General features: G+C 50.5%; 2 protein-coding genes across 3 annotated transcripts in view; one reads left to right on the top strand and one right to left on the bottom strand.

The window, feature by feature from the left end:
• The first annotated feature begins 210 nt into the window (after positions 1 to 210).
• Positions 211 to 3,165, top strand: ISCA2 (iron-sulfur cluster assembly 2). The gene is made up of 4 exons (XM_041758439.1): positions 211 to 300; positions 469 to 571; positions 698 to 813; positions 1,194 to 3,165. Exons 1-4 carry the CDS (start codon positions 230 to 232, stop codon positions 1,366 to 1,368), a joined length of 465 nt encoding a protein of 154 aa, XP_041614373.1. The 5' UTR covers positions 211 to 229; the 3' UTR covers positions 1,369 to 3,165.
• Positions 3,166 to 6,915: 3,750 nt separating this feature from the next.
• The window catches only part of LTBP2 (latent transforming growth factor beta binding protein 2), a 99,864-nt gene continuing 87,578 nt past the window's right edge, over positions 6,916 to 19,201 (bottom strand). For both annotated transcript variants that reach the window (XM_041758437.1, XM_041758438.1), the window contains 17 exons: positions 18,165 to 18,287; positions 17,806 to 17,931; positions 17,235 to 17,360; positions 16,349 to 16,471; positions 16,123 to 16,248; positions 15,590 to 15,712; positions 14,723 to 14,854; positions 14,310 to 14,435; positions 13,607 to 13,750; positions 12,548 to 12,739; positions 12,347 to 12,430; positions 11,489 to 11,617; positions 11,034 to 11,171; positions 10,781 to 10,948; positions 10,197 to 10,478; positions 9,075 to 9,224; positions 6,916 to 8,603 (listed from right to left, as the gene is read on the bottom strand). In XM_041758437.1, the coding sequence (XP_041614371.1) occupies positions 8,458 to 8,603; positions 9,075 to 9,224; positions 10,197 to 10,478; positions 10,781 to 10,948; positions 11,034 to 11,171; positions 11,489 to 11,617; positions 12,347 to 12,430; positions 12,548 to 12,739; positions 13,607 to 13,750; positions 14,310 to 14,435; positions 14,723 to 14,854; positions 15,590 to 15,712; positions 16,123 to 16,248; positions 16,349 to 16,471; positions 17,235 to 17,360; positions 17,806 to 17,931; positions 18,165 to 18,287 (2,438 nt within the window). In that variant the 3' untranslated portion in view covers positions 6,916 to 8,457. The remainder of the gene's footprint in view (positions 8,604 to 9,074; positions 9,225 to 10,196; positions 10,479 to 10,780; positions 10,949 to 11,033; positions 11,172 to 11,488; positions 11,618 to 12,346; positions 12,431 to 12,547; positions 12,740 to 13,606; positions 13,751 to 14,309; positions 14,436 to 14,722; positions 14,855 to 15,589; positions 15,713 to 16,122; positions 16,249 to 16,348; positions 16,472 to 17,234; positions 17,361 to 17,805; positions 17,932 to 18,164; positions 18,288 to 19,201) is intronic.

Genomic DNA, 19,201 nt, shown 5'->3' with positions numbered 1-19,201 from the left:
GGGCCCCGCGGGCTAGGCTCCAGCTCCGCCCCGCCCCCTCCCCGCCCCGGCGCTCCGCACGAGCCTCTTGGCACGCCCCCTCCGTCGTGAGAGCATCCCTAGCCAATCAAATCCCGTCTCCTCCAGCACCACCCAATAGGTGTGCTCGGAGGCGGGGTCTCCGTGTGTGGAGACTGAGGATTGGAGCAGAGGATTGGAGTGACGCGAGGGGCAGGGTCTGTGGAGGAAGATGGCGGCCGTCGGCGGGTTGTCTGTAACGGTGGCTGCGTTAAGGGCGGTCACTCCGTGGGCAAGGGGCAGGTACCACGTCTACAAAGGCACTTGGGGAGGGTGTTAGGTTCTGCGCCTCCGGGACTAAGGGGAAACTAAGGCCTGCGGGGGAGGCGAGGGTTTGGCGTGAGGCTGTCCAGGTGGAAGCTACCAGGTGTCCCTCTGCTGCGGGGCTCATCCTCCTGCCTTGCGCTGCAGGCTCCTCGCGGCCTCTCGCGGACCTCAGGCTCGTCGGGAAACGTCGTCCTCCAGCCCCGAGGCCGGCGAAGGGCAGATCCACCTCACTAACAGCTGCGTCCAGGTAGGCGTGCGGCGACGGCCCGGGGTGCGGGGACTGCCCCTTGGCCTCCCCTTCTTTCTCTCTTCGCCTGGCGTTCTTGATCCCCACCCCCCACCCATCTTTTTTTTTTTTTTTCCCCCATTTCAGAGGCTTCTGGAAATCACCGAAGGGTCAGAATTCCTCAGGCTGGAAGTGGAGGGAGGTGGATGCTCCGGATTCCAATACAAATTTTCACTGGATACAGTTATCAACCCCGACGACAGGCAAGAAGGAAGGGGTGGGTCCTCAGAGAACGTGTGGGAGGGATAAAAGTGGACGTTTAACTTCAAATTTAAAGGGTCTGCTAAGAACGCCTAACACCACCATTCTCACGCAGTGGGAGTACAAGTGAAGATTTGTTGTCATGATTCAGAACAACCATGTTATAGGAGGAAAGTTGGCCTGTCTAGGTCCTAAGTCCCTAAACATTGACCACTATTCATTCCATTGACTCCTTGCCTCAGAGAAAAGCAGCACCTGTTTTAGAGGTAATGAGGAATGCCTCACCTGTATTTGGTCAACAGGATGTGCACCTCGGGGCTCAGAGGATATTGTGTATTTGGTGTTTATGATCATCATTAATGTTTTCCTCCTGTCTTTTCAGGGTATTTGAACAGGGTGGGGCAAAAGTGGTGGTTGACTCTGATAGCTTCGCCTTCGTGAAAGGGGCCCAGGTGGACTTCAGCCAAGAACTGATCCGAAGCTCGTTTCAAGTGTTGAACAATCCTCAAGCACAGCAAGGCTGCTCCTGTGGATCATCCTTCTCTATCAAACTTTGATGTAACAACAGGTGATCCAGAGATTGCCACCGCTTGTACCAGTTTGAGGAACCTGGGATTAGTAGAATTCTAGAGGTTTCCTTCCAATCATGTCCTTCTCTCAATTTTATTTCCCTCAGTCCAGGAATGTTGTGTTTTGCCACTGTTATTTTCAGAATATGAAGCTTTTACACTTGATTTAATTCCACTCAGACATTTCTAAGGCTAAGCCTCCAGGTGCTGTGATCTAAGATCTACTGACTGGTTGAAACCCACCCAGTATAATCTGTAGAGCCTCCAAGCTTCCAAAATTTGGAGTTTCTTTTCTGAGCTTCACAGCTGCTTATATATAGGTGTATAGCTATGTATAAAAGCTTCATTTTGAAGAAAGTCCTTATTTACTTGTGTTCTGGATCAGGGTCACAGATTGGGTAGCTTGAACACCGGCTAGGCTAGAGAGGATGAGAAAGGCAAAGGGAAGATTCTTTTTTTCATCTCACTCTTCTGAATGTGCTAGTTGAAATCCTTCTTTTTCTCCACTTCCCATTTGTTAGGGTAGATACATTTTTCTCTCTTACTAGCCAGTGTGCTAGATTCATAAAACCAACAGCCCACCCAGAAAACTTGGATCTAACTAACTCTCACTGATAACCTGAATCATTCGAAAAATAGTCCCCATACTCCATACTCACACAGACACTTAAAGATTCTGTGATCAGTCAGTGACTGAGTCTTTTTAGGATACATTGTTTCACTTAATGGTGTAAAATGTCATTGGTCTCATGCTTTGCAGGAAGTGGTCCATTTATTGGTATAGATAATGGATAGTTAGGGATTTTCTTTCAGGTTGGATTACCAGATAAAATGATGCCCAGTTAAATATGAATTTCAAATAAATGACAAATAACTTTTATTATGTCCCAAATATTTCATGAAACATCTACTAAAATTTGTCATTTATTTGAAATTCAAATTTAACTGGGCATTGTGTATTTTTATTTGTTAAACCTGGCAAGTTTTTTTTAGGGTCACTGAAAGAAAAGCTTTTAAAGCCAAGTCCATTAAATTTTAAATTTATTGTTTGGGTATGGCACTTAATTAGGCTACAGAACTAGAATAATTGTGACATGTATGTGACAGTGCTGGGGGAGCCGGAACTGTGTGGACAGACAACTAAAAAAAGACAAATCCCACCATCACAACAAATGATTTATTAATGTTTATGTTGGGGAAACCACAACCAAATTGATTCTGGAAAAATTATTGGTTAAGCCTTTGTTTTCCTAAAAGTTCATTACAGCAAAAACTTAAATTTCTGAACTGGATTGGAATTAAGGTCATTCAGTAGAAGACTTTACCAGTAAAAAGGGACATGCAGAGTTTAGAGACAGAAGCTTAGGTACTTAACATTTTCAATATGGGAAAACCTGGTATTTGGAGAAAGCAAACCTGTTGTGTGTACAAAGAGGAAGGAGGGGACACTCAGATTTAGCAGATTCAGGTTTAGCAGATTTCTATGGAAGGAAGCAGAAAGCAACATATCATGGGAGTGTCTGTAACTTTACTAAGACATTTAAAGTTATGCCAATACCTGAGCCTATAAGGTTTTCAATTCAGACTAAGTCTTTTCATCCTGTTTAAAAAGAGATTTTGTTACATTTTAAGTGTTAGAACCTATTCTTTTAAAGAGTGCACTTTATTTTTATTTATTATTTAAAATAAGCTCATGCCCAACATGGGGCTTGAACTCATGACTGAAACCAAGAGTCACATGCTCTACTGACTGGACCAGCCAGGTGCCCCATGACTTGGTGATTTTAAAATGCATTCAGAGGAACGCCTGGGTAGCTCAGCGGTTAAGTGTCTGCCTTTGGCTCAGGGCATGATCCTGGAGTCCTGGAATCGAGTCCCACACTGGGTTCCCTGCATGGAGCCTGCTTCTCCCTCTGCCTGTGTCTCTGTGTCTCTCTCTGTCTCTGTCTCTCATGAATAAATAAAATCTTAAATAATAAAACTCATTCAGAGCGCAAACTTAAAATCTTTAGATGCTACCTAAACCATTAAATTGCATGGTCAGACAGGAACGGAGTCCCTTGAAATGCCCATATGTAAGTGCTGTTTTTTTTTTTTTTTTTAAGATTTTATTTATTTATTCATGAAATACATGGGAGAGAAAGACAGAGACATAGGCAGAGAGAGAAGCAGGCTCCAGGCAGAGAGCCTGATGTGGGACTCGATCTTGAGACTGCGGGATCACGCCCTGAGCCAGGGGCAGGTGCTCAACCGCTGAGCCACCCAGGCATCCCTGTAAGTGCTGTTAATGGGAGAATTGGAATTCTCTGTTTTAGAAAGGGTGGGTTTGGGAGAAATCACATTGAGAAAGCCTTATGGGAAAATCTGAAGTAGTAACAAGAAGTTTCCATTGGAGTAGGATGATACAGAAATTTTAAGAGCACAGATCATTGAGAAATAAATACATCAAGGGAACAGTACAGTGGGCAATTTGCTTGGAATAAATAGTAAGTGTAGTAAAATAGGTTTAGGGTCTTTTGCAGGCCCTTAGGACCAGATGCCCTCTTTCTGGGAAAGACCAACAGATGTTTTCACAAATTTTACTCACTGTGCAAATGCATTTAGGAAAACTTTATATTCTTCTAGTATCCTCTGGAAGATTTTTTGCTTCCCCATTACTTTCAAGGGGAAAGGTCTTACTGTTGCAGAATTGGTTTTATTTATGAAAGTTAGTGTTTGGAGGCAGCATACCTTTACCTTTGCCCTAGCAAACATAATGTAAGAACCAAAGGCAAGGAAGCCCTGCATCTGCTTTATGTTGTGAATCTGCCTTTTTTTTTTTTTTTAAATATATTATTTATTTGAGAGAAAGTGAGAAGGAGCAGGGGGAAAGGCAGAAGCAGACTTCCTGCTGAACAGGGAGCCTGATGTGGGGCTTGATCCTAGGACTCTGGGATCATGACCTGAGCCAAAGGCAGACACTTAACTGACTGAACCACCCAAGCACCTGTGTTGTGGATCTGCTTTATGTTTTTGGCTCAGAAGAGGGGGGTCTTTTGGCCAACTGAACCACCGTGGTGCCTCAGCTTTTTTTTTTTTTTTTTAATTTAAGATTTTATTTATTTGAGTGAGAGAGAGCATGAGTGGAGGGTAGGGCAGAGGGAGAGGGATAAGCAGACTCCCCTTTGAGCAGGGAGCCTGAAGCAGGGCTCAATCCTAGGATCCTGAGATCATGACCCAAGCCAAAGGCAGACACTTAACTGACTGAACCACCCAAGCACCTGTGTTGTGGATCTGCTTTATGTTTTTGGCTCAAAAGAGGGGGGCCTTTTGGTCAATGTCCAGATCTTACCTTGTGGCATCATATTCTTCAGTTACGTGATTGATTGTGTAAACTGTAGGTGTCCCACCCACCCTTAGTTTCTTTGGGAATGTTGACAAGTCACAAGGGATTAGGAGAAAATAGGTTTAGAAGTAAGAGATTAGAAAGGGCTACTAAAGTAGGTGTCCCACAAGAACTTTCTAACTTTTCTAACTTCTCAGACTTGAAAACTCATTATTTCAGCCTTCCGTTATAAAGCATTGAGTGGAGGGTTGACATTTGGCAGGAGCATCTTATATGGAGAAGTGGGCAGCACTGATTGTATGGAGTAGCCCTCCCTTAAATGCTGGGTGAGAGTGGATACATGCTGTTCGTAGTGGACAGGACCTAACATTGCCCACTGCAACATAATTATGGTCTTGCGTGTTTGTTTCAATGGCAGAAAACTACTTTACTTTTCTAGGTATCCAGCAATTTTTTTTTTAAAGATTTATTTATTCATGAGAGACAGAGAGGCAGAGACATAGGCAGAAGCAGCAGCAGGCTCCTCGCAGGAAGCCCGATGTGGGACTCAATCCCGGATTCTGGGATCATGCCCTGAGCCAAAGGCAGATGTTCATCCGCTGAGCCACCCAGGTGTCCCATCTAGCAGTAGTGTTTATGATTGCTCTTTTAAAATCCCTATTTGGGGATCCCTGGGTGGCGCAGCGGTTTGGCGCCTGCCTTTGGCCCAGGGCGCGATCCTGGAGACTCGGGATCGAATCCCACATCAGGCTCCCGGTGCATGGAGCCTGCTTCTCCCTCTGCCTATGTCTCTGCCTCTCTCTCTCACTGTGTGCCTATCATAAATAAATAAAAAAATTAAAATAAAATAAAATAAAATCCCTATTTGCCATTTCTCCACAGAAATGCTACAGGGCTGTTTAAAGGAAGTTTGCTTTAAGAAGTTTTGAAATAATTAATGTGGCTTTCATTGGTGGATAAATATATAAAGAAGGGAGCATTAAAGTGGTCTGTGGCCAAAGCTCTATTTAAAAATATTTTATTTTTTGGAAAGATAATACACATGGTACAAAATTCAGAAAGACACAAAAGGGGATACAGTGAAAAGTCTCCCAGTCCTGTACCCATCCACCCTGTTACCCTCCCCACAAACCACTGTTGTTTCTAAGAATTTACTCTATAGGAATAATCCCATAGATATAATGTGAAATAACATATACACAAGAATATTCATTATAGCATTGCTTATAATAGCAAGAGATAGGAAACAATGGAAATGTCCATCATAGGGGACTGATTAAATAAATTAAGATTTATCCATTTAGTGGAATAGTGTACAATTATAAAATAGAATGAGAGTTCTTTATGTGCAGGAGTTCTTTATGTTCTTTATGGATTAAGTGAAAAAAGCAAAGTGCAGAACAGCATGCATCGGATGCTATTTGTGTTTTTTATACAAAGAATTATGTGTATGTGCATGAAGTTTTTCTGGAAGGGTGAGTAGGAGTGTGAGGATTCGGAGGAGGCGCAGCGCCATTGGTATATGGAAGAGTTGTAAGTTCTCTGAACGGTGGGGTATAAGGCAGAGTGGCAAGGATGAGGTCAGCAGATACCCACTTGTCTTTCCCCTTTCTTTTGTTAAATAGCAGCATATGTTCCACTTTGTTGTACAGCCTTCTTTCCCCACTTAGTCTATTTTGGATTTCTTTTCAAGGCATTTAGAGCCATTTTTTTTTCTTTCCTTTTTAGGCCTCTGTAACAACTAATTGTTTCTACTCTTTTGCTGTTACAAGTAATGTTATAATAAATAACCTATTACATGTGTCATTTCACATTTGATGAGAATATATCTGAAGGTTAAATTCCTAGAAGAATCAAAGAGTAAGTGCTTTTATAATTTCAAGACATTGCCATATTATCCTCTTCAAAAGTTGTGTCAATTTAAGCCCCTGTTAGCTATTTATGTGAGTACCTCTTTCACCAGATGCTTGCCAGCTAGGAGTCTTAACAAACTTTTTGATCTTTGCCAATCTGACAGTTTCTAAAAAGTGTATCAAGTGTGGTTTTAACTCAAATTTATTTTGTTATGAATATTTTCATATGTGTAAAAACTACATATTTTTGTCTGCTGAAAATATCTCAACTAGTATAGTAACCTAGAGCAAACTGTTTAAACTCTATATGTTTTAATTTCCTCATCTGTAAATTAGGAATAAAATAGTAAGGATTGTTGGATGATTAAATGAAATTTGTGTTCAGCACTCAGTATAGTGCCTGGCATGTAACAAGCATTTAATAAGTTATTATGGGATGGCTGACAATCAGAGCAGCAGGTAGGACAGAACAGATTAAATTAAGAGAATAGCATTCATCTCCGTATCTTCAGGCATATAGAGTATTGTTCATTTACATTGCCCTTCATCAGACAAATGCAAAAGCAGAGCTTTCTTTGTCTTAGAAGAGTAAAGAACATTTTCCCATTGGATCCCAATCATAGGCTATTGGCAGAGCTGGCAAAAGGATAGGCACAGCCTTGTGTCTAATATTTAGACTTAGCCAATATGGTAAAGATATTTGGTTTAATATGAAATAAAAACAAAAACAGAGGAGCCCAAATGTACATTTCTTTATTCCACCATAGTTCTAAATTCCTAGCTAGCCAAGGTTGGAGTGGGTCTCTACTTGTAAACTGAGAAGGATGCTAGCCATCCCATTTTTGAAAGAAAGACAGCAAGGGCTTCTGAGTAGAGAGAAGAAACAACAGTAGGAAATCTGGCTTCCCCTAAACAAGACTACACTGTATTTCACAAGCTAGAAAATAGACCTCTTATTTTTAGTACCTCAAACTGGTGTCACAAAAGGAGAGCCCAGGAGAGATTTGCTTCCTGTAAGAAACTGTGTATTTAATACGGGTCCTCAGAGATGGGCACCCTGTCCTGTGGCACCCCTTACTGTGATGCACAGGAGCTATCACGGGTAGATTATGAATGTTTACTCAGAGCTACTGAACATTTTCTTCAGCCTTGTTGAACGCCTTGGCTCCCCCTTTCTTATCAACTCCCCATATTTTTCATACTGCCCTCTTGCTGCTTGCTCAGTCACCATGCTCCCCTTCATTTGTGTCTCTTAACACTCAGCAAGCTAGTGTCAGTCTTCCTCCTGAGATAAGGAGATCTTGCGCCCTTCCCTGGGGCTACAGAACTGCTACAGGATGGAAATGTGGCAAAATCTGGCCCAGACGGGATTGGCTGAGGCGATGGTTCTTGGGAGGCCTTTGGAATCACTTTCCAAACTTCCCCCAATCCTTTTTTTGTTAAAGAGATACTGAAGGACCAGACCTGGGGAGATGTAACCTCTGACCCAGTTGTGGAAGCGTCAGGATGTTATGTGGATCCTGTCTAGGAAAGGCAATGTGAGGCTGAACCACCTTGCATGTTTGCACAGCTTGGGGGTGGATGAGGGCCATCCTTTGGTAAGCATCCCATAGCAAGGCCAGGACAGATGGCAGACTGGTCCTCATGGCCAGTGGCTGAAGCATTAAAGCATTTGGTGATGTTTGAGCCAAGCAAGGGCATGGCGGCATGAAGGCAGTGACAAGCTCACAGCCAGAGCCTAAACTGGGAGAGCTGAAAAGCAGGCAGAGCTGGCTGGGAGCTGGGCTGCAGGGCCTTCTGCCTGCTTCTTCATGGTGTCTTCCCAGCTAGGAAAGCCTCCTCCAGGCCCCTGAGGCTGGGGCCCATTTCCAGGTAGCTGTCCACACTGACCCCTCACTGCTACTCCTTGGCAGTGCAGTGTGGGGGGCCTGCCTCGGCCACATAACCTGGAGAGCAGTGGCAGCGGTAGGAGCCCTCGGTGTTCTCGCAGTGACCATGAGCACAGAGTGCAGCAGGCCCGTTCAAGTCATCACACTCATTCACATCTAAGAGGAAGGGAAGGAAGGAGAGAGCTGTAGGGAACCCAGGTGCCTCTGGCCTGTTGCCTCTGCTGTTTCCACTAAGCTCTGGCCCCTGCCCTGCAGTGGAATCCTACATGGGGCAGTCAGAAGCTGAAGTCACTGCCCCAAACTAAGCAACTCAGAGACACAAAGCAGGTGGTAGAGGGCCCATCCTGTGCTCCTGAGTCATCATGCTCTTCTGTCCCTGCCTTTCTTCCTAGGAATCTCCAGGGGAAGGGTTTTCTATCCGCAGCACAGCAAGAGACCTTCCTTTGGCACTCCCTCACCACTTGGCCTGGCTCCAGGACACCCCGCTAGGGGGCAGCAGTGGATTTTCCAGCTATCCTAAATTCAGCCATGTATTCCTAAGTGAGCAGTGGGCCTGTCTGACCTTTCCACCTGGAGCCATCAGGGTCATCCTGCTCCCTGGGCATTGCCACTTGGATGGAAACTTACCCACACAGGCCATGTGGGCCATGTCCAGCTGGAAGCCCTCAAAGCAGTCACAGGTGTAGCCCTCCCTCACGCGCACACAGCGGCCGTTCTCACAGCCATTCAGGATGCCACATTCCTCTGCCTGAAGCCCTTCGAAGCCAGCCTGGTGCTCTGGTAGGAGGGAGTCAGAGAAGGACGCTGAGGCCTTGCACTTAACCCTGGAGCCCTCACCCTCCACCACAAAGAGTTGCTCCTATTGAACCCCTAAGGTTGGGGTTGCGAGGGTCTAAAACCCTCACAGAAAGCCGCTGAAACAAAAGGCAGTATCCTTAAGAAATAAGCGTGTGTCATTACTTGTGATGGCAGAGACATGCTGTGCCTTAAATGTCAACTTACTATTTTCACGGTGCCGGGGCTCCCAAGCAAGGGTGTCTCTACAGCTTTGGTTTTTTGTGGTTGTTGGTGGTTAAAATCTTTGCATAGTTTTTTGTGGGAGGGAGATTGGCAGCAAAAGGGGATTACCCTCAACATAAAGCAGAACTGAGCGATCTGCTTGGACACCTCCTCTCTGAGCAGCTCCCAACCCTGGGAAAGACACTGACCCTATCCCTGTCCCCATGCAGTCTGATAGAGTGGCTATGCCTGTGGCAGCTACTATATCCATCACACAGGTGCCGGGCCTGACTTCGTTAGAATCCAAGTCCTGAGTGCTGGGGTCATTGCCGCTTACAAACCGAGTCACCACAGCAGGCCTTTAAAGTGGTTAGAAATCCTTAATGCACATTTCAGGTCACAAGCATGAGCTCATAGAGCAGGTTATTCTGTACATTGTGAGTGTGTGGAGGGAAAAAAGCAGACTGGAGTGTACCTGCTTTCTCTTGCTCTCAATTCCCTCAGGGGAGCTTTTGAGGTTGAGATGGTGTCCTGTACCTCTTTGTGTCCCCAGTGCCAGTTCATCAGAGAGGGTTGTTAGGGTCTGACCCAGGCATGTGGAGTTGCCCCTTGAGTGACCTGTGAGAGGGCTTGGTGCATCTTTCCCCCTCCTTGGCCTCATCCCACTGGCAGTAGGTAGGTAGGTAGGTAGAGATGGAAGTAAAACAGCTTTGGCCCCTACCACTTCCCCATTTTTGCAGCAACACAGACCTGGCTGGCTAGCCACATAGTGGGGCTGGAGTTCTGAGGGCTGCAGGGGTGACTCAAGAACTGGTGTGTGGTCCCCTGTGTGGCTGGCTGTGTTGGGGAAGGGTGGCTCTGGGATGGTGTCCTCAGGGCCCAGGTAGTTGTAGAAGGGGGCCCCATCTGGGCCGTAGAGACTGTAGTGCAGGTCCTCGGGTCCAGGGCCATACTCATAGCCTGGCCGGAAGTGGACTCCAGCCTCCCGCTCCGCTTCAATCCGGGCCACATTGCACAGCTGAGCATAGACCTCTGTCAGGAAGGAGGGAGAGAGGAAGCTGCCGAGTTCCTGGTAGCTAAAGCCTGGTCGGCTATTCCCCTACTCACTGCCTGGGGAGTGGGAACATGCTGGGACTGGTGCCCTATGGGAATTCCTGGCAGTGCTCTTCCCACCCCGCCCTACCCCCTGTCCTACTTTGTCCCCCAGGTAATAGGGATGGAAGACAGGGCCACGCTCTGACTGCTCTACTCCTTCTAAATCCGTTCCTCCAAGGTAAGGGCATTCCCTCCCCTAAGGCCCTTCCCCACATGCAGGCACGGGTCACCCTTCTCACCAGAGCTCCTGGGGGGGCACAGGGCACATTGCTGGCTCCAGGCCTCGCCATCTTGGCAGCAGCATTCTGTATAGGTGGTGCGGCGCCCGTGCAGGGGTTGGCTGCACACGTAATTGGTGACTCTTTTCCAGCAGATGTCCATGTGGATGTCGTGGTCAGGCAGGTCCTCTGGTGGCACAAGGCCCAGAAGCGCGTGAGCCCTCCCAGTCCAGATCCACTCTCCCTGCTGCCCCACCATTCCAGGCCTACTGACCTGTGCTACCGGTGCTGTTTATGCAGCGCTGCTGGCTGAGGTCCAGGGTGAGGGGGGGGCTGCAGAAGCAGTGGAAAGAGCCTTCAGTGTTCACACACTCACCATTCTCACAGGCCATGTCCTGGCACTCGTCGTGATCTGTGGTGGCAGAAAGATGGAAGGAATGTATGGGGCAGTATCAAGGCAGCTTGCCCATGGACTGTCTTCGTGGAACTGATAATGAAGTTGTAGCATCCTGCTTCCCCCTCCTCCCCTGATCCAGCCTGGTGTGGGAGACCCCTCCCCAGGGGTGCCTTTCCAACAGGTGACCATGTACAAGTCCTGACAACCGCACAGCTTCCCACGCTTCAGGCCTGCCTGATGCAGGGGGATCTCCCAGGAGGAATGGGCCTGGCTGGCAGGGGCTCAGTGAGTGGTCAGCAGTGGGGGTGGGGAGGGGTCATGTGTGTCCTCACCCTCACACTTCCTGTGGACAGCATTGTAGTGGTAGCCAGCATTGCACAGGCAGATGTAGCCAGGCACCGTGTTGAGGCACCGGCCATTCTGGCAGAGACCAGGCCCGAACATCACACACTCATCTGCATCTGTGGGAGGGCAGAGATGAGGTGAGAAGCAGGACGAAGCAGAACTTAAGGGGCTCCAGAGCCAGACTTGGTGGGTTGGAATCCTGGTGCTCCTACTGGCTAGTTAGGTGACTATGGGCAACTTGCCTGAGTTCTCCTTGCCTTAGTTCCCTACCTAAAAAATGTGGATACTACCACTTAACCTCTTATCATTGTTATGAAGACTAAAAGGTTAATATATGTAGGTGCTTACATAGTGCCTGGCACATAGCAAGCACTTAAGGAAAGCCACTTCTGTTTCTATTATTTCCGTCACCAGCTTCAGATTAGGGCATTGAAGGGCTCATAACTGAACTACCTGCTTTGAATGTGGGTTCTCTGAAGTTTGTAAGTGGGGCCAGGGAGATAAGCAGCTGTCTTTGTACAGCAGTACTCTCCACCCTGACCCTGTCCCCTGTGACTGGGTCAGTTGAAGCATCATAGTTTGTTCTGGAGGGTTTAGCCGTGGGGGAGCCGAGAAACTGAGGTCGGGTTATACAGACACCTCCAGGAAGAGTTTAGGTCAGACGTTCTGGCTACAAATCTACTGGGTAGTCAGGGTAGTCAGCCCTGGGACAGAACAAGGGAAGCAACCAGGGGAGCGGGGTGGTTTGGTAGGCTGGGGCTGCATGCAGAACTTCCTCCTAGAAGACCAGGCTGGGTCCGCTCAGGTGAGTGGAGTTTGGGGAGGTGGGTCTCTAGGGAGGTTACCTGTATACGTGGTCTGTCCAAACATCCAGGCTCCGTCCACAGGAATGTAGCCTTTACCACTAGGGCAGATCTCACTGAATTCAACTGTGTAGGGAGGCATCCAAGCTTAGAGACAGAAGGGCTCTGTCCCCATTCCTCTCCCCTTCTTTCAGTGTCACTCTACAGAGCTGACACTGAGGAATGGGACCCTTGGGGCCTTACCTGAGTCCTCAGCTGGGCAGGGGTCACAGGTGTCTCCCCAGCTGGCGCCCTGGGTGCAACAGCACTCGGCCTGTGTGGTGTTTCGGCCCAGAAGGCTGGAGCAGGGCAGCTGGCCATTCTGCCCAGAGTAGCATTCCATGCGGATAGGGCCTGGGGGGTGGTCCCCTGGTGGGGCCTCAGGGATACTCTGACCTGTGTATGATAGATGCCCTTTATTATATTGTCTGTCCTTGACCATCTGGGGCACTCCAGCTTTTGAATTTTTTCAGAGTTTTATATTAGCACTTCACAGTGTACAACATGCTTTTACCTATATTGTCTCACTTGTTGCTCTCGACAGCATTAATATTATCAGCTCTCTTTTACAGATGAGGCAGTTGAGGCTTAGGGGGCTAAGTGACTTGCCATGGTGACTTGCTATGGCCACCAGCTATTAGGTGGCACTGACCCCAGTTCTGGCACCCAAACCCCTGCTTTTTCAGGTCTAGCTCCTGTCGCCTTCACTGTACTCCTGGTCCATGGCCTGCCATATGGGCAGGCCTTCTCCATTCCTCAGCTCACACTGTACCCCAGGCCCTCTCACCTTCCCTTGTTCCAGTCCCTGCTTTCTTCTCCCCCAGTCAGAGGAGGCCAACTGAGTCCTAGTCCAGCCTGGAGTGAGGGGCTGAACCCACCAGCTTGGGTAGAGTGAGCAGGGAAAGTGAGGCTCAGCTCAGCTTCAAGGCCTCCGACCCGGAAAGGCCCCCTTTGGGGCTCCATCTGAGGCCCCTAGGCACCTTAAATTGGCATCGGTTCTTCCTGAGCCCCTCAGGGTTGTCACAGCCCTGAGCTGCCTAGACGTGCCCTGGCCTGGGGAGGACGTCCTCTAGTCTCGACAGTTGCCGTCCTCCGGCTCCTCGCTCCGTTCCACCCCAGTCCTAGGCGGCAGCCTTGCCCACACTGCCCTGGGCCCGGCCCGGGTTCCCTCTCAGGAGCCAGAGCGCTGGAAGCGCAGTGGAAGCGCTTTGTAAGTGGCAGAGGGGTCCCTGCAGGACTAGGGCCTGGAGTGGGGGCGCTCACCTGCAGCCAGCCGCGGGCGGCAGTGCCCCTCCTGAGCGTCGTACTCCTCTAGGTCACTGGCACAGAGGCAGAGGAAGGAGCCCTCCACGTTCTCGCAGAGCGCCGCCCCGCACACCGCCAGCATGAGCTCGCACTCGTTCACGTCTGCCGGCGAGCACAGGCTGGTGGGGGGGAAGCCGCGGCCCATGCCCCCTGCCCCTCTGCCTCCAGCCGGGCAGATCCTCCTCTCACCCCCCCCCCCCCCCCAAAAGAAACCAGCTAGGTCTTGGGGAGGAATAGAAGGGAGTTAGCAGGAAGGAAGAACAGATGAACACAGACCATGAGAAGGGAGAGAGGAGAAGGGTGGCAGAAAAGGGTCTGTCTACTAAAGGGACCAAGAGGAAGGATTTCTCTGTGCATTCTCCAGAGGCGCCCCCGAGACCTGGCTCAGAAGGGTGGCGGCGCCTCCCTAATGTGCTCGCTCCCCCTGCTGGTAGAACATGACCGGCTTCTCCTACTAATCTGGTCAGGGTGCCAGCTGTCGGGTTGAAATCACCCACTCTGTGAGGACCTATTATGTATGGAACCGTGTGACCTTGAACATTTCAGGAGGAGGGCCCTGGGGCCTCTCTCCAGGACAGCCACGCCCCGTGGAGATGCGCCCAAGGGCCCACAGGCCTTCCCTTCCCTGGCCTCGAGCCTGGCTAGCCGGTAGGCTTCTCACCAACACAGTCCCAGCCGGAGGACGAAGTCTCGAAGCCCTGGTCACAGAGGCAGCGGAAGGATCCGTCGGTGTTGTCGCAGAAGCCGTGGCTCCCACACATGGTGTCGTTGGCACACTCATCTATGTCTGTGGGACAGTGGGGACTAGAGTGTAGGGTGCACCTTGCTCTGTTTGCTGGGAACACTTGGTCTACTGACACCAAGGTCTGTGAAAAGGGACTTCTAAACACAGGACAAGAACACTCTAACATTAACATTCCTCTTCGATTGCTGTGCAAGCCCTGCTGCATAGAAAATATGCAAACTTCAAAGAGCTACAAAAATAGTGTCCTCAGGACAAAGGACTTTCTAGTTGGATACCTGACAAATAGGTGTCCTCAGTCCTCCTACCTCTGACGCCCCATTCCTACTCACCGATGCAGTCTCCAGTTGGAGCCATGTGGAAGCCGGACTGGCAGCCCAGGACACAACGGTAGGAGCCAGGGCTGTTCTCACACCTCCAGGCCCCACATACTGGGTCTCCATAATCCTTGCACTCATCAATATCTGTCCCCAGAGCCAAGAGAGGGGACAGAAATGGGAGGGTCATTGCTCTGGCCCCAACTCTTTGGCATTACAAGGTCATGCCCCACAACTTTTGTTCTTGATCTGTTACAAACTACACTGCTCATCTCAACTCCAAAACATCGCTGGTGTCAGCCAATGCCATGTTTAGGATCATTCCTCCTGACCCAGCAGGGATGGTTGTCTAGGTAGAGAGCTACATGCTATTTAGGAAAGCACTGAGCTCTTTCTGTGACACCCCTGTCCCCCCACTCCCTTCTCCCTCTAGCAGAATACTTTATGATTATATAAAATCTTCACCAAAGTGTATTGCAGAAAATTGTCTTCATATTTGTCTCCCTTGCTCAATTTCAACACTGTCCATAACTGTCTATTTGTCCTAGCAAAAGACATTGAACCTGGCAGGGGTTTAATAAATATCTTATTGAATCAATTTAGCTTTAAAAACTCTGCTAGCAAAAAGAAATAAAAATAAAAAAAATAAAAAATAAAAACTCTGCTAGCATAAGGATTATGATTATCTTCATTCTGTCGTCTCTGGATAGGCCCTGAGTCAGCAGAGACTCAATAAATGCATTATCCATTGGATGATTAATCTGGAAAGTGCTCTGCTTCCTGCAAGCTGCAGTTCCTGGTCCCGGGGAGCTGACGACCAGGCAGGGGTGGAGGTGGGCAGACATGGGGCAGTGTCCTGTCCACTCGCCTTGGAGCCCTTACCCACACACTCCCCGCTCTCTGGGGAGGGCTGGAAGCCGGTCTCGCACAGACAGTTGAAGGAGCCCTCGGTGTTGACACAGTGTCCTCCCAGACACTGGTCTGTGACTGCACATTCATCCACATCTAGAATAGAGACCTCTGTCAGCAGACCCAGCCATGGGTCCCTGGGGCCCTCGGGAGCCCAGAGGAGAGCCAGAGAGTGGCTCAGGGTAGGAAAGGGCCGGAAGATCTGAGGAAGAGTCCAGAGCTGGAAGCCAGAGGCCTGGCTGCGGGGAGGAGCCCTCAAACTAGGGCATTATCAAGGGCAGAAGGGTAACACCCAAAGGGTTCAAAGGGCACATGTGTGTCGTAGACATCACAGAGAGGTCCTGTGAAAGGTTCTGAGTGCCTTCCTGGCACTTGGCTCCCTGTCACCATGCAGCTTCCCACCTCCCATCTCGGGGTGGCGGGGGGCACTTTATTTTCATAGTCTAGACATAGCCTCCAGCAGCCCCTGCTGCTGGCAAGTGGACATGGCCAAGCTGGCTTCTCACCCTGGCAGCTGGTGCCCCCCTCTGCGCTGGCGAAGCCTGGTGCGCAGAGACAGAAGAAAGACCCGTGGCTGTTGAGGCACTCGCCATGGGGTGCGCAGTACTCCTCTCCCACACACTCGTCCACGTCTGCAAGGACAAGGTGGGCAGTGGTGTCTCCCAGGCGTGTTGCCACCTGTCCCCCCACACTCACTGCCCACAGTCCCTGATGGGATATGGAGCCACTCACCCTCACACACGGTGCCATTGGCCAGCTGGAAGCCTGGGGGGCAGAGGCACTGGTAGGAGCCAGCCGTGTTCTTGCACTCGCCTCCCTGGCAGCTGCTCTGGAGGTCTTCACACTCATCCACATCTGCACGGTCACACAGGGGGGAAGACGGTCCGTGGCAGCACCTCCCAAGAACAGGATCCAGTGGGGAGGTCTTCGGAGGACCTGTCCCCTGCCTGAGGAGCCTGGACCCATAGGGGCATCATCCCCTTGTAAAGCAGCACAGCTGGGAGAAGCTGGCGAGGGAGCCTTTGGAGAGCCTCGTGACTGCAGCTCCGTCTACTTCATCCTGGAGGAGCTCAGCTGCCCACACAGTGCCCTTGGGGACACTCAGCCTCTCCCAGCGACCTTGGCTAAGGGTGGCCAAACTTGCTGTCCTTAGCATGGCTGAGACAGCTTAGATTTTACTGGGAAGCGATGGGAAACAGACGAGAAGTAAAGGAAGGAAACAGACGTGAGAACCTGAGAAGGTCACAGGACTAGGCTCTGGAAGCAGCCCTACAGACTGCCGAGTACAGGCCGATGTTTCCCAAATATGCACCGAGCTGCCGCCCTTACAAAGAACACAGGAGACTGCATGTGGAGCAGACTCCCCTGAGGCTTCTGATCTGGTGGCTACCTGGCCCCCTACACCCAGATGTGCAGTTGTCTTTCCAACTCCTGTTGAGGAGCGGTGAGAATAGGTGTCCCCAGGTAGCCCACCCAAGGTAGACAGAAGGGCCCCCCACACCAGCCTGGGAGCAGCCCCTGCTGTGTCTGGTCACTCCCTTCTCTAAGGGCAGTGGGTCAGTCTCCTGCAGCCGGTCTGTGCTCCCCTTCCTCCCGCGCAGGGGGAGGGGGCTCTCACCTTCACATGTGTGGCCCAGGGGGCTGGGCCGGTAGCCCTCCTCACAGTCCCTGCAGGAGAAGGAGCCGGCGGTGTTGGTGCAGACTCCCGTGGGGCAGACTCCCGGGAAGGCACACTCATCTAGGTCTGGGGCAGACAGCCAGCCAGTCACCCCGGGGTCTGGCAGAGGGGCTCCCTCCACCTAGCAAGGCAGGAGGCCCCCCACACCACTGGCCTCCCTCTCTGAGCTTGTAGGACTCTCTCTGGGCCTCTGGGGAGGGGCAGGCCCTGGCCATGGGCCTTCTGTAGGGCAACCCTGGTCCCCTCTCCCCAGAATGCTCTGGGGGTAGCTCTATCATCAGTTTCCCTCTTGTGTCTGTGGCTCCCTCTTTTTCCTCCTGTCCTCACCCCCCATACTTGGGGACGGTGACAAGAGATACTCTCCTTGGGGGTCAAGTCCATTTATAGGGTCTTCAGCTGTAGCCTGGAGACCTTTTGGCATTAGCCCAAAGCTAGGGACAAATAGAATGTTCCTTGGGAGGTGAGAAGGCCTATATTGTCCGTCCCCCTCTGCCAGCGCCTCCCCGGTTACCTTCACAGGCGGTGCCATCTTCATTCACCCAATAGCCGCTCTCGCAGGCTGAGCAGGTGAAGGAGCCCTGGGTGTTGAGGCAGAGGCCCGTGGGGCACGAGGCCCGGCTGGCACACTCGTCGACATCTGAAACAGGCCATTGAGTTCTGTGTGGGACTCTGCAGGACAGACATGGCAGGACAGCCAGAGGCTGATGGGTGGGCAGGGGTAGAGCAAAAGATGGGTCTTGGCAGGATGTGGGTTTGGGTCAGCGTGGTTAGGGATGTGGTGTCAGGGCTGGATTAGGAGTGAGTGTGCAGAGGGAAGGAGCCGGACGCTGGTGCACCTGTAGAGGAAGGTGCTTTTTAGCATCTTTGTACCTTGGCAGCCCTTCTCATCTGAGGTGACCGTGTAGCCCTGTTCACAGGAGCATCTAAAGGAGCCCTCCAGGTTGATGCACTTTCCATGGGCACAGACCCCAGGGGTCAGACACTCATTTACATCTGTGGAAGAGAAGTCCAGATGGTGGGCTGGCTTCTTCTTGTCCTCCATGTAGTCCCCACTGTCAGGCTTAGGGCATCTTGATTGTGAGGCCAGGCAATCAGCATTCGGAGGGTGGGGGGCAGAGGCCACCCTGGGAAGGCTGTGAGGTTCTTCCTGCTTCTGGCTCCACCCACCTCGCCCTTCCCGCCTGAGCCCACTGCAGCGTTATCTAGTAACACACAGCACTCTGCATATGTCCTAGAAAGGGGAGCCAGGTCCCCCAGCCCTGGGGCTGGTTTGGGCCATCTGAGGACACCCGGAATGAAATATCCAAGACCCTTGACTCACCTCACAGTGGATCTAAACCTTTCTAGTCTCCTACTTGCCCACCAAACTGGTATGAGTCCATGTTCCCAGCCCAACGACCAGCTTCAGTAGGTGAGTGGGCAATGCAGGGAGAGGCTGATCTATGCCTGAGTGGCTGAGTGGCAGACTCAAGGGCCTGGGAAATGCCTGCCCTCCCCAGAGTCTCAAAGCATCTATTCACAATTCAGTCCCTCCTGGCATTCTGAACCTTGGGCCCTTCTTCCTGCAGGGACTGACAGGAAAGAACGTTCCTTCTACAGCTGACTTGCAGCCCCCTCTAGGGGGAGAAGAGCACCCCCTGGTCAGATAGGTATTGCTGTTTAGACATTGCTGTGGAGCTGCAGAAGAGCAGAAGACCCCTCCTGCCCAGGAACCACAGCAGGACTTGGCTGCCAACTCACACCACCAGTCAGCCTCTTCCTAAGGTTCTAGGCAACTCATTCTACCCTGCAGGATCCAGCCACAGAAGCTTCTGGGACCTTGGGCTGTAGCTCCTGGATGGATATGGCCAAGGAGCTAAAGGGGCCCCCACCCAAGCTGATTCAGAGGGCAGAGCAGCAATGACTGA

Source organism: Vulpes lagopus, chromosome 6 (assembly GCF_018345385.1).
Source record: "Vulpes lagopus strain Blue_001 chromosome 6, ASM1834538v1, whole genome shotgun sequence".
In the NCBI taxonomy this organism is placed as follows: Eukaryota; Metazoa; Chordata; class Mammalia; order Carnivora; family Canidae; genus Vulpes; species Vulpes lagopus.
The sequence above is the reverse complement of the archived record's forward strand: the minus strand, read 5'-3'. Positions and strand labels throughout refer to the sequence as shown.